Here is a 12785-nt window from a genome sequence, read left to right as displayed (position 1 = left end):
GCTGAAAGTTCCCCTAAGAGGACAAGTGGGTTTCAAAACAGTTCTGGTGGGACCCTAGCAGTAGAGCTGAGGCTGAAACACATGATAACTGGGATATAAAGAAGGCTGAAAGGTCTACCAGTTCCCCACCACATCCTATGCCAGACTCCCTCGGTTTGAGAGCTGAGGTCAAGACTCCATGGCAGCCTTCAGATGTGGCCCAGAAGAGCTGCCTGGCCATCTGGTTCCTGACACAAGAAGCACTGCCCCAAGGCAAGAGGGTGCCGTGAGGCAGATAACTCACCAGCCATGCTCAGACACCCTTCGCTATAAACCTGGAGTGCTAAAAAGGCAAATCTGATTTAAAGCTAGAAAAGGGAGGGTGGGAGCTCAGGAGGAGACGAGGAGAAGGGATGCCCTCCAAGGCAAACCAGGAAACCACAAGACCCACCTGAAGCACTTGGTGAAGGTGAAGGCACTGAAATGCTGGGAAGAAATGCAGGCAGTGACTTCGTTGGAAGCTCACTGAGTCCAGCACCGCTCTGCGAAACATCGCTCTGCCTCCCAGGCTGTGTTGCCAATGAGGATGGCAGGAGGACCTCGTCCAAGGAGCTAGTGCGGGGTGGAGCAGGAGCCGAGCTCCCTGCCACACTGGATGTGTGGGTGTCTGACATGGGCTCTGTCCTCCTTTCCCCACCACTGGTGTCTGTCACTGAGCTGGGTGTACTGGTGACAGAAGCATTGGGCAGGTGTCCTCCTGTAGCTGAGGTCCCTTCTGCTGAGAAAGAGCAAAGTAATATCAGCTATAAGCAGGTGGGCATGCTCTCTTCCATCACCACCCTTAGGCTGACGGCACAGATATAACATGGCAGAAGATCTAAATCTGGAGAAAACTGTGAAGGCACAACCCTTTCCTGTGCAAGGAAGTGCTGCTCGCAGGAGGACACCCTGAAGAGGGCACTAGGAACAAGCCATGGGAGCACTGGTGGGTTTGCTTCCCTTCAGCACTGCTCCTGGTGCAGCAGTCCAGCCATAGGCACTGTGCCCTCATGCCCCCACCACAGCGCCCGTGGTGAGCAAGGTGGGGTTACAGCAGCACCTAACTCCCCGATACTCCAAACAAGGCACGGCAGGCTTGTACGGGATCAGTAAATACCACATTTGCATCCCAGGGTGGGAGTCAGTAATGAGTGGTGTTGCCTCCTGCTTGTATAAACACGGCCAACGAGGAGGTCTTGAAATTGTGCTGTTTCAGAAAACACACCAAATCTCGGGGCCAGACTGCTCTTGCAGTAAGGCTGTTGTTTTTTTTTCTGGTGATTAAATGCAAAAAACAAGCTGAAGTTGAAATTTTCTTCTGTAATGCCCAGTGCCATTGTCCAGCAGTCTCTAGCACGCCCTCACTCCTCCATACAGAGCAGAAGTTTGAGGTCTTTGGGAAGAAGCCCCACGGGGACGGTCAGTGCTCACCTGGGGAAGCGCTTTCCAAAGCAGATGGTGAGCCTGTGAGCAACGGGCCTGTGGATGACACAGTGGCACCTCTGCCACCAACACCTGGGGCTCCCAAGGAGGACCAGGTATGGTCTGGAGACCTGATGGTTTCAGTACCAGCGGTGGACATCTCTGTTGTTTGGGGCAGTCTGGTGCTGGCTGGCAGAGACCTTAACGTCCTCCCTCCACCCTTGGTGGCTGTTGTGGAAACGGAGGTACTGGTGGTAGGGAAATTTGTTCTTCTCTCTGTTGACAGGAGGCTGAATGACGCATGGCTGCTTCCAGTAGCTAAGATGTGAGAAAGAAACAATTTACATTTTTACACACATGAAACTACAAACAAACAGGTGAGCTTGCTTCGAGTAACATCCAACAGCAGCAAGTACATGCACAAGTAGAAAATATGAGCAGATGTCAATCCAGAAAAAATAGGAAATTTCCAAAGACCTGAAACCTCCTTACAGAGATTTTTCTTCTAAAAAATGTGGTTTGATGCTGAGGAAAGTGCTATTATATAAAAACTGTTGAACTGCTATGCCGTGCACTTGATTTCACCATTATGTGCCTGAGTGCACTCCATGCTGCTTGAACAAACAAATACCGTAAGAACCCAGAAAAGCCTGGAAATCAGTTCAGACAAGGCACAACACTGAGCAGTGTGAAGGTCTTAGAGAAGTCTGAAGAAATGGGACAAGGGGTATCAGACCCCTTCAGCACCGCAGCGGGGTCTAGGACCAAACAGTGGCAGGAAGGACCTCAGAAACCACATTCAAAGTTGCCTTAAATTTGTTGAACTGGTTCAATTCCTGGGAAGCAGCATGGTCCAAAGGGTAGGACAGAGGGCAGGAACTGAAGTCCAGTCCCTGGGACTGCAGGGACACGATCTAATCCTCACTTGCTTAGTTTTCTTGCGTATAAAATGGAGATAGCAACTGGAGATAGTAAAAAAAGAATCAGGATTTGAAAGTTAATTATTTTTCTTGGCGTAATGAAACTTTCCATACATGTGCCCTTTCTGTCAAAAACCCAAACCACATTTTTTGGTCAAGCAAGAGCTGAAATATTTCAGACACAAAAATCACACTACATCCTTCCAAACAATATATTCTACATAGCAGAAAAGAGTCAGGCAAGTGTAAGCTACAGTAACTTTTATTTGCAAGAAAAATGGTATTTCATTTCCAACTTGAGCTCACCTGGGGAAGGACCTTCCGCAGCAGACCGAGAGCCTGTTAGCGAAGGGTCTGCCACCCACTCAGTGAAATCCGTGATTTCTGTGGACCCACGAACTCCATAGGTCTCTCTCACAGAAGACACGGACGAGAATCGGATCGTGCCCAAAGTCCTGTACATGCCACCACTGGATGTGGAGACTTCTGCTGCCCATCGGCTGCTGCTCGTGGCAGACCTCGGGGGCCTCCCACTGCTGCCGGTGGCCATGGCTGAAATGAAAGCGCCGGTGGGAGAGGAAGCAACGTTTTTTTTCTCTGTCGTTGAGCTGTTAACTGGTCGGTGGCTGCTTCTGACACCTAAGATACAATAAAACCAAGTTTGATTTATGCATATACAGCTATACATTTGAGGGATTGTTTGTACAGTCTATGTTTGTACACTGCTGAGATATTGAATAGACCAAGTTGTCACCCTGGAAAAGGCGCTGCTCTGGGAAGAGGTGAATCCCTTACATTCAAGCACACGTGGCTTACAAAAAGCCATGAAAATCTCAACTTAAAACCATGTTTTTTAACTGCAGGCTGTGCACAATGCCCAATTTATGCATTTAAGCTGCCTTTGAGCCTGTTTAAATCAGGAGCGTACACCTTTAACTTCAAAGCAAATCTAGAGGATGAGCTAAAAAAAGCCTGGTTTAGGTTTTCTTGTAACAGCGCAGAGAGCCAAGCTGCCATCTCAGTGCCGGGGTGACGGCACAGCCACGGGGCCGAGCACCGGCTACCCAGGGCCACGCAGGGCCGGATACAGCCTCACGCAGAAGATGCTCAGAAACACCCCAGCACCCCAGCCTGGCGTTTGACCCAGCCTGATTCACCCCACGTTTAGCAGCTGTGCTGCCCCGGGGCTCTCCCAAACCGCAGCGCTGGGGATACCGATACCTCACCAGCTCACCAGGAGCAGGAGCTGCACTACAACTCCCATGGCAATGGGCTTCATTGCGAATTTGTGGTGAATGGTGGGGCAGAGCTCACTTGGGACCACTCCAAGGGCATGGGGTGAGCCAGCACTGTCACGGCTGTCGGGACTCCCAAAACACTGCCTCTCTTACAGACCAGCCCGCATGGCAGACACAGTGCCAGGTGATGGCTGCAAATCCCCACTAAAAGCATCTCCAGCAGGGAAAAAGTGCATGCACAGGTTTCTAACCGATAGCTGCTTTCCCCAGCACAGGAGTTTCATTAGCAGTGAGGACACTGATGTTTTTCGCTTCTTCACCCAAAAGCCAAGATCCACTCCCACCTTCCCCACCATCCCTGCTTTCAGCCCGATGCAGCCAGGAATAAAAATATCCATGTATCCAATAGCGACTGATGGCCGTATCTAAATGCATTTCGTGGGGATGCAAAATCTCACCCAGCCCCAAAGCAGCCAATATTCAGTCTAACAGATTTACCTCGGAAAGTACTTTCGGAGGCAGAGAGGGAGCTTGTGAGCAAAGGCTCCCCCGGAGGCGCTGGGAGATCTGTGGCTTCCCGTGAGCCGTTAGGATGGTGCGTCCCGACCCCTGAGGAGGAGAAGGTGCCTCCCAAAGAGCTGGTGGGGTCGGTCCTGGTGGCAGAGCCCCTTGTCACCCCAGCTGTGCGGCCGTTTGCGGGGGACCCTGGTGCCCCCGCTGCCACGCTGGGCATGTCAGCACCATGGGCGTCCGAGTGCAGCGTGGCCTCTTCTGCAGCTGGGATGCTCTTGGGTTCGTAACTGCTGCTAAAGGCTAAAAAAAGGAGAAAGGAAATATAAAACGGCATACGCGTAAGTGAAAACAGCTGGGTAGGTTTCATCCCACTATCAGTAGATGTAGACAACGTATGTGTGAATATTCAATACGGAAATATTCAATATTGGGAAATCGTTAAGACAGGGAAAAAAAATGGTCTCTATATAGGAACTCCTGAAGTTATTGCTTGCAAAATTCAACTGAAAGTTTTCAAGGAAAATCTATCCTCCTCTTCCAACAAGAATAATATTTATCCATACTTTCATTTCTGTGAAATGTTTTTAAACGTACAGAATGTGCCAAATACAATATTATTCCTCCTTTCTTTAAAATAAAAAAGGATGTATTTGGTTTATAAAGAGTCTTTAAATAATGTTCTGGGTTACACAGCTAGCTATCAAAACTCACTCATGGAAGTGCTTTCTGAAGCAGACGGCGAGCCTGTGAGCAACGAGTCTGTGGCACCTCTGCCACCACCACCCTGGGCTCCCAAAGACATCCCAGGTAACCGGGTCCGGTCTGAGGAGCTGGCAATTTTGGTACCAGTGGTGGAAATCTCTGCTGTACCAGCCAGCCTGGTGCCGGCTGGCAGAGACCTTAACGTCCTCCCTCCGCCCTTGGTGGCTGTTGTGGAAACGGAGGTGCTGGTGGTGGGGAAATCGGAAACTCTCCTCTCTGTGGTCGAGATGTTGGATGGCTGGAAGCTCCTTCCAATGGCTACGGCACAATAAAAAAAAATGGGTTTATACGTACGAAATTATAAACAGATGGATCCATTTTCTTCCCAGATGCTTACAGCGCACATACGGATATTAAGCATAGGAAGTTTTCAATCTGGATAAAGTGCTCTTTTGGAAAGGCATGAATCCCCTCGCTGCAGGAAGACCTTGCACGAAAACTGGGGATCACTGCGAGGACAGCATGGCTTCACAAGAGCCGGGGTGGCTCGGCCAGCAGGAACCCCCCCGGGAGAAGGACTGCGGAGATTTGCCTTTTAAATCCCACCTTTGCTCTAAGACCAGTGGAAATCGGCCCAGGATTTCTTAGTATTTTTTTTGCATCTGGAACACAGCATCAAACAGCAAAGGGGGGAAACGTGAGCACACCCGCGTTCCCGTATGAACCTGCACCTCACTACGCATCCCAGGGCTTAACGGAACACAGGGAAAAAATGCTTAAGGAAGTACAAAATAGGGTAAACCAACAAATTGTAGACTAACTGAGCTCACCCATGGCAGTGCTTTCTGAAGCTGGGTGAGAAGGGGTGAGCCGACGCTCCACGGAGGGCCCAGGGAAACCTCCCAGCCCCAGGGCCACCGATGAAGATAACTGGGACCTCGGGTTTTCTGCAGCTCTGATGCCGCTCCCAGCAGCTGTGACAGAGGAAAGGGAAGTGTCAATGTGAGAACCCTGGAGATGTTTTTGCTCCTGGCAAGCCCTGGGCACAGGGTTCAGCAACACTTGAGGTTTTCAGTAAGTTCACGTGGAGTAGGGCAAAGTCTCCGTGTTTGACAGCTCCAGAAATCAGCTGCTTGCAAAGCAAGCGAGGGGAAGCCACAGAGCCCCGGGATTTCGGGTTTGTTGCGCTGTACAGGTTGTTGGAGCACAGGCATCGCACTCTGTCTAGCCGAGAGCAAACCCACCCGGTGTGGCCGTGATTGTGGGCTACCAACCTCACGCCCCCCTACAGCACCACTCGGGTGACACCCACAGCTCAGGTGGGGCTGGGACCTCACCTCTGCTCTGCAGCTGGCACTGAACCAGCTGAGATATGGTGCCCATCCTGAAGAAAACACAGCGATAAGGTCCAAAGACCTTTCTTTTTTTTTTTTTTTAAGTGGAAAATGTTGGGGGGTTTTGGACCAAGTGATTTTTTCCATTGCTTTTTCCCGCTTTCAGCAGGGAATTTCAGCCAACCACCCAAATAACAGCAAACACAGCACATGCAAAACACAGCATCTTCTCTGTTTCAAGTAAGCAAAAGCTGTATAAAGGCTTTTTAAAGCTATAAAACAAATCCGAGATCCAGTAAAGCTCACCTCCAAAAGTGCTGTCCATAGCAGGCGATGCTGTGAGTGAAGGGCTTATGGAGTCCCCCATGACATCCCTGGGACGTAGCATGATGTGGTTTGTACCAGTCTGAGTACTGGAAGCTCGGGGGGAGGACTGGGGCTGTCCCGAAGAGCCGGGGAAGGTGGCGCTGGGGAGGGGCTGCAGCGTCGCCCCGCTGGTCCGTGAGGAGCTGAGTGAAGTGGCGGCGGTGCCCGTGGGAGGGCTGCCAGGTGGCTCTGTGCCCACCCAGCCGCTTGCCGGTTGAGAGCGGCCACCGGTGCCTGCAAGGCAATGGAGGAAAGCAAATGAGAGGACAGAGACGGGCTGAGCTGCCCACCCAGCATCCTCCACTGTCACCTTCCGCCTCCCCCCGCTGCCTGCGGTCTCCTTGCCTGTACTCTGCCTACAGCAAGAGTTTGGGAGCTGCACCAAGTAATTCATAATTTTCAAGGCCAGGAGAAGCCACATGGATCCTTCTCTCCACCCTCGTGCATGAAGCAAGCCAGAAAACTGCCCTGAGCACATGGTGGGGATGGAGGGCGGGATCCAGCGCACAAAGCTCTAGCAATGCCACCGATGCCCAGTTTCTCCAGGCAACAGCATCCTCCTTGCTCCCAGGCTGATCTGGGATGTCTCACCCGGGCGACGAGGCTCCGCAGATGAAGGCAGCAGCACCATCTCCGTTGTGTTGTCAAACCCCGCCATGTCCCAAGCCCCGCGGTGCCCACCCAGAGTCCTCTCAGCCGAATCGGTGCTGACAGCTGCCAAAACCGGTGGTGTCCTCTCGGCAGCTGCAGAGGTGCTGGGAGAAGCCAGAGCCCTCTTGCCTCTCTCCTGGCTGCCTGCAGCATGGTGATGGCTTCCAGCGGCTGGAAAGCAACACGGAGAGGGTCATGTTCTCCCTGGACAAGTTACCATGACTTGGCTGGGGTGGCAGCAGCATCCCCCGCAGTGGTACCCAGCCCTACCACACTCAATAGACAGGGTCACAGCTGCATCCCCTGGGTTTCCTCTGTTTATCGCAGAGCACGCTGCAAGAAGGAATGCTGGAAACAGAAGGACTGATGGGAACAGAGGGTTTCTGTCACCAAAATATAATGGCATTTCAAAATTTGTCTTCATTTGTGCGCGGCAAGAAAAACACAGTTGTTTTTTTTAAAACATTAAAAATGCACAAGGCCATAAATAGTTTATGCCAGGACAGCGAGCAGCTGGCAGCCTGGGCATGCCAGCTCCATACTTTAGACCCTAAGCAGGAAAAAAATTGAGGAATTAAAAAATTAAAGAAAATCTCTACGCTCATATCTCAGCAAGACACTTATTTCATCTGGAGATATTAAGAAAAAAAACGAAGTGGGGACAGGGCAATCAGCACAGCCTTGTCCTGCTGGCGTGGGAAACAGGCTTTGATTTAGTGCATGTTTAAAAAAGTATATTGGTTCACTCATGACCATAGTGCCACCAAATGCAGCGAAGATTATGAAGGGTTCATCTCCACGTGAGGACCTCAGCTACAAATCATGATGCAACTGGCCAAATATTTTTCACGTGGGCACTTAAAATCTAGGTTGGGTTCACGATGGGGTTCAGCTCCTCCTGGGAGGAGGAGTAGGGGTGCCGCTCCGCGCGCAGTCTGAGAGCTCCGTGGCTTGGCAGGACTCTCTGGGATGCTGCTGGGTGGTGAATAATGACAGCAGAAGCTCCTGAGAATCACCTTCATTGTAACGTTAAAAAAAAAAAAAATCTGCTTTCTTGGCATTGCATTTCTTCCAAAAATCTGAATTTCTAGCAGCACGGTGGGAGTACTTCCTAACCCACCGGCTATGCTTGGTCCATGGGCTGGGTAAGGCAAATGGGGAGTCTCGCATCGATGAAACTCACCAGAAGGATGGCTGTGGGTGGGCAGGTGGGTCGCTGTCCCTGCAGATAGGGTGTCTGGGGGTCCTGCTCCCGGCGAGGTGACATCCCCACCGCCAGTGGGGGGACCAACGTGCCCTGTGATCCCACTTGCCGCCTGCACTGCACTGTGCCTGGCAGGCAGCGATGCCCACTCCCCGCTCCTGACCAACACCGTCACCAGCTCCACACCATCCACGAGAGCACTGGAAGTCCTTATGTCCGTGTCTAAACTTCTTCTCGTCTGATGGCTGCTTTCAATGACTGAAAGGAAAAACAAGAAAAAAATCAAAATTCCATCAGCGCTGGACGTGCAGGTTCGGCTCATTGCAGTAACACCGAGGCCAAGCTCTGATCTCATTTACACTAGAGAAAATTTTGTATAATCAAAACACAGACATGAAATTTATTTTTGGATTCACACCAGTGGAAATTAGATTGGTCTGTGGGGCCAGATGCCGAAACCCACCTTTGTGCACAAGTTTCACGCAATTCACCACCCTCATGCTTTTTGTGTGTGTGTTAGGAGAAATAAATCATTAAAGGAGCAAAAAGAAAGCCTTAAACAAATAACCGATGGAGATAGGCGCAGTGTGGAGTCCATGGGAGGAGTGCGTAGGTCTCCAGAGCTGATGGCCAGCACAGTCCATGTGCCCCATCCCGAGGGCGTGATGGGAGCAAGAAGGGCCTCGCACCTCTTCCCCTCTCTCCACCCAGTCTGTACTTGCTGGATGCCTGACCTCGAATCCCACCACCTCCAGAGAGCTGGCATGAAGCTGGCTGAGAACTGCAGGGCAACGAAGAGGGTTGGTGTAACCCATCCAGCCACCATGAGGCACTGGGACAGAAGACATTGACATACGGTGTGGATTACACTGACCATCCAGGAGCTGAACCACCCCAAGGTGATGGATATTTTGGTGTATCTGATGTTAATGTCTACCAGAACATGAGAAACAAGATGGAGAAGAAGCTTGTGCATCTGTAGGACCATTTTCTGTGAGCAAATGTGGCTGGAGCCCCTCCTCCATCCTAAAAGTGTTTGGATCTGCTTTCTTGCTCCCACTGGAAGGCTGCTCCAAACTCCCACCCCTCTCATCATCCAGAATAGTTTTCTCATTTCATTAGAAAATGAGTAAACACATTTATGGAATACATGTTGGTTCCCAAGCCAGCACTAGCTTAGCTAGGTCTTCCCCTCCCTCCACTTGCTTCCTACCGTGCTGATGTGTAACAGCAGCAATCTCATCCCCTCTTTGCACAAGTTTCTTCTGCATTTCTACCATCTGCTGTATCTCACAGACCCAAACATGACTTCTCCCGGGGACATCAGCAGGCATTACATGCTTTACACGATCTCCAAAAGCCCACAGATGGCTCTGTGCATCTCCAGAATACAAACAGGCTCCCAATCTGGACCATAAGCAAGGATTTGAGATGTTACTCAGTAGCCAACTTCTCATCTCAATCACTAACCCTGACTGCCAGCAGCAGCAGCAGCAGGACTCGGTGCAGTAGCTGTAGCTTCAGCCTTGGGTCTGCCATCCAGCCTGACACTACCTGGAGCAGCGCATCTACTGGCAGCTGCCATGAGCCGTTCCAGTGAGATTTGCTGGGGAAATTGGTATTTCCAGCCTGTGGTACCAGCCAGGGCTGTGTGAGGATTCCCCATGCACATTGATCACATGAAAACCAGCAGCAACCATCCCTGCCCTACGTTACACCCCGAGGCTTGGCTGGCGCTGCAGCCTCAGATGCTCTTCAAAGCCCCCAACAAGTCAAAGTGAGTCCAAATCACAGCTGTGTCACCTGAAACGGTAAGATTCCAGTTTTGTCCATCTTCTTTATAACCAAAACGCAACCTCTGGGCTGGAATAGCCCAATGCACGCTGCACCTGCTGATTGGGCAGAATGAGAGCCTGGCTAGGGAAACCATGATGTAGGGTGACGGAGTCTGAAGCCTCTCAAGAAACTGAGAAAAGCCGTATATTTTGGGATGGGAACTTTTCCCACTTTGCCGCTCGGAGATCCACCAGGCTGTGGGATATGTCCTGCCTGTCATGCACATGGCATCTCAAATTAGGGCTGTGGATGACACAAAGGCAGCAAGCTAAAGGCACGGCTCAGCCTCTGCCCCAAGGCTCTGATGTTGAAGGTTAAGCCTTTTGCATCTGTCCTTGGCTTCCCAGCACTGTCCGTAATAAAGCTGTGCCCCAGAGAAACTCCCATGGGACACGGGACACCCAGTCCTCCTTGCCTTGCGTGTCTCCTTTGGGGTTGCTGTACCTGCCACACCAGAGATGGCAATTTCAGGAGTGGTGTCCTCTATCCATCTGCAATAGCTTCAGTGGGAACTCACCAAGAAAAAAGAGATACGTAGGTAGGACACTCTGCATTTCAGCCTGGGAGTCTGAGCATCACGAGGCGCAAGGAGACAAGAGCTGCAGTGGAGCAGATCCCCTCGAGTGCCTTTGCTGACAGCCCGAGCCATGGCTACGATGCCCACCTCGCCGAGCACACCACGCAGCTGCGGCCGTCTGGAGCCCGCTGCGAGCCACCTCCTGTCCCACGAAACAAGCTGCTGCTTGTCGCCGTTTGGACGAGGGGATGCGAAGTCGCAGGGGATGTTTGCTACGCTCATTTGCAAGCCAATACCCAACCTGTAATTGTATCCCACAAGTCCATTTATAGCAGCCTCCATGCTGAAAAATTTGGGTGTGCTGGAGGGCGGCGCACTGAATGTCGCTACGTTTCCCTCTCGCTAAAAGCTTTCAGCTGTGCAAGCCATGCTTACTGTGCCCCAGCAGCCGGCTGTGCCGCACGGAAGAAAGGCAAAGCAGCAGATGCTTAAAGAAACCCTTGGGGGATGAGTACAGACGGAGGGAAATTTGCTTTCTCAGGTTGCCAAGTCATTTGTCAACACAGACTCCTGCCAGGCACACTAAAATATATAGTGGGGCACTGCAGCAGGCTTTTAATTGCCACTTCTTAAAAATATCCCTGGAAAAGCCAGCAAGCAGTACCTTCAGCTACAGCCCTTGATTGAATGCAACCGGTTCGAAAGTAAAATGCTGCTGGTTGCGTGTCTGGTGATTGTTTGCCCTGCAAATCCACCCCGGAGTTTTCTCTGTCCTCTTTTGGCTCTGCAGAGCTGCTGGGAATAAACCGAAGCAAAACCCTTCACCTTATCATGGGCGCCAGCAAACCTGGCTTTGAGTGCAGCCAGGGAGTTGATGGGTACTATTTACACAGGTATTATTTACACAGGCTTTTTAGACTCCTCTGGCATTTTTAACTCTGGCCCGCAAGGTACGCCAGGTCCTGGTGCAGGGAGGAAAACCTCCTGCGAGCACAGGCTCAGGTCCCCGGTTCGGTGGGCGCAGAGCATGAGCCGTGCTGGAAAATCTGACCCGCCGGCATGTAGTAAGGAAACCCCAAAAAATCAGGCTGTTCAACAAAATAGACATGAAATCTCAGCTCATCACTGAGCCATCAAGCCTGCCAGAAGAGGAAGACAACCACAATCTCCTCTTTGACTTGCCTGCAGAAATTAGCCTTCAAAAATGACCCTCCACTGAAGCGGATGGACCAGATGCAAACTTTTTCCAAAAAAAATACATGTGGGACCATCTGGCCTCCCCTGATGCACTAAAGGCTTAAAGCAGAGCTGCCCTTTAGCTCAGGTACCGATTTGTCACTAACAATTTCGTCACATCCTAAGCTGCCAACTGCTTTCCACGGTTTAACTCCACATGACCATAGCTGTCAAGAGAAATATTTGACTTCCAGCGCAAAACCCTCCTGCCACCCACCGCACCGGTGTTTTCCTTCCCAGTTAAAACTAGCAGTGATGCTCACCAGACAGGTCGAGGCTCAGAGTTACTTTTTCTTCACAAGCATAACAAGTCCGTGGCTTGCTGGGAGCTGAATTATAACGCGGCCAGGACAAACAGATCAAGTTCCAGCTGATTTCTCGAGGCTTTGGGTTTGCCCCTGGCCGCCTGGCTGGATGTCTACCTTGTAAGACTCCTGAAAAAGCCCTTTTGGACCAGCGATCTTCTGTCTCCGTTTTTGGGTACAGCACTGGCATCGCCCTGGCCAAGAGGTGGCTGCTGCTGAAGCAACATCATGGTGATGCTCAAGGCTGAACCATGGGACCGCACAACACTGAAAAGCACGATACTATAAATTTTCAGCAGTGGTTGCGATCTTTCACAGACATTTTAGGGCAGGTAGTGAGGAGGGATATATGCTGCTAACGTCAGGGGAGCAGGACCCCCACAGACAGCATTTGGCAGGAGCATCACAGCCAGCTGAGGCGTACCACGAGCTATCCCGGCCCCGCTGCTTTTCTGCAGTAGGGATTTTTCTCCTCAAAGGGCAGAAAAATACTCCCTTGCCCAGGGAACGCAAATTTCATCTG

General features: G+C 51.2%; 1 protein-coding gene across 1 annotated transcript in view; it reads right to left on the bottom strand.

Moving 5' to 3' along the window:
• The window catches only part of HEG1 (heart development protein with EGF-like domains 1), a 40614-nt gene that overhangs the window by 22581 nt on the left and 5248 nt on the right, over positions 1-12785 (bottom strand). Inside the window, exons 2-8 of the mRNA XM_009887311.1 lie at positions 8474-8626; positions 7105-7335; positions 6454-6747; positions 5644-5787; positions 4823-5131; positions 4097-4411; positions 2667-2999 (exon numbers count right to left, since the gene is read on the bottom strand). Coding sequence (XP_009885613.1) covers positions 2667-2999; positions 4097-4411; positions 4823-5131; positions 5644-5787; positions 6454-6747; positions 7105-7335; positions 8474-8626 — 1779 coding nt within the window. The remainder of the gene's footprint in view (positions 1-2666; positions 3000-4096; positions 4412-4822; positions 5132-5643; positions 5788-6453; positions 6748-7104; positions 7336-8473; positions 8627-12785) is intronic.

This window comes from Charadrius vociferus, unplaced genomic scaffold (genome assembly GCF_000708025.1).
Source record: "Charadrius vociferus isolate BGI_N301 unplaced genomic scaffold, ASM70802v2 scaffold385, whole genome shotgun sequence".
Taxonomy (NCBI): Eukaryota; Metazoa; Chordata; class Aves; order Charadriiformes; family Charadriidae; genus Charadrius; species Charadrius vociferus.
The sequence above is the reverse complement of the archived record's forward strand: the minus strand, read 5'-3'. Positions and strand labels throughout refer to the sequence as shown.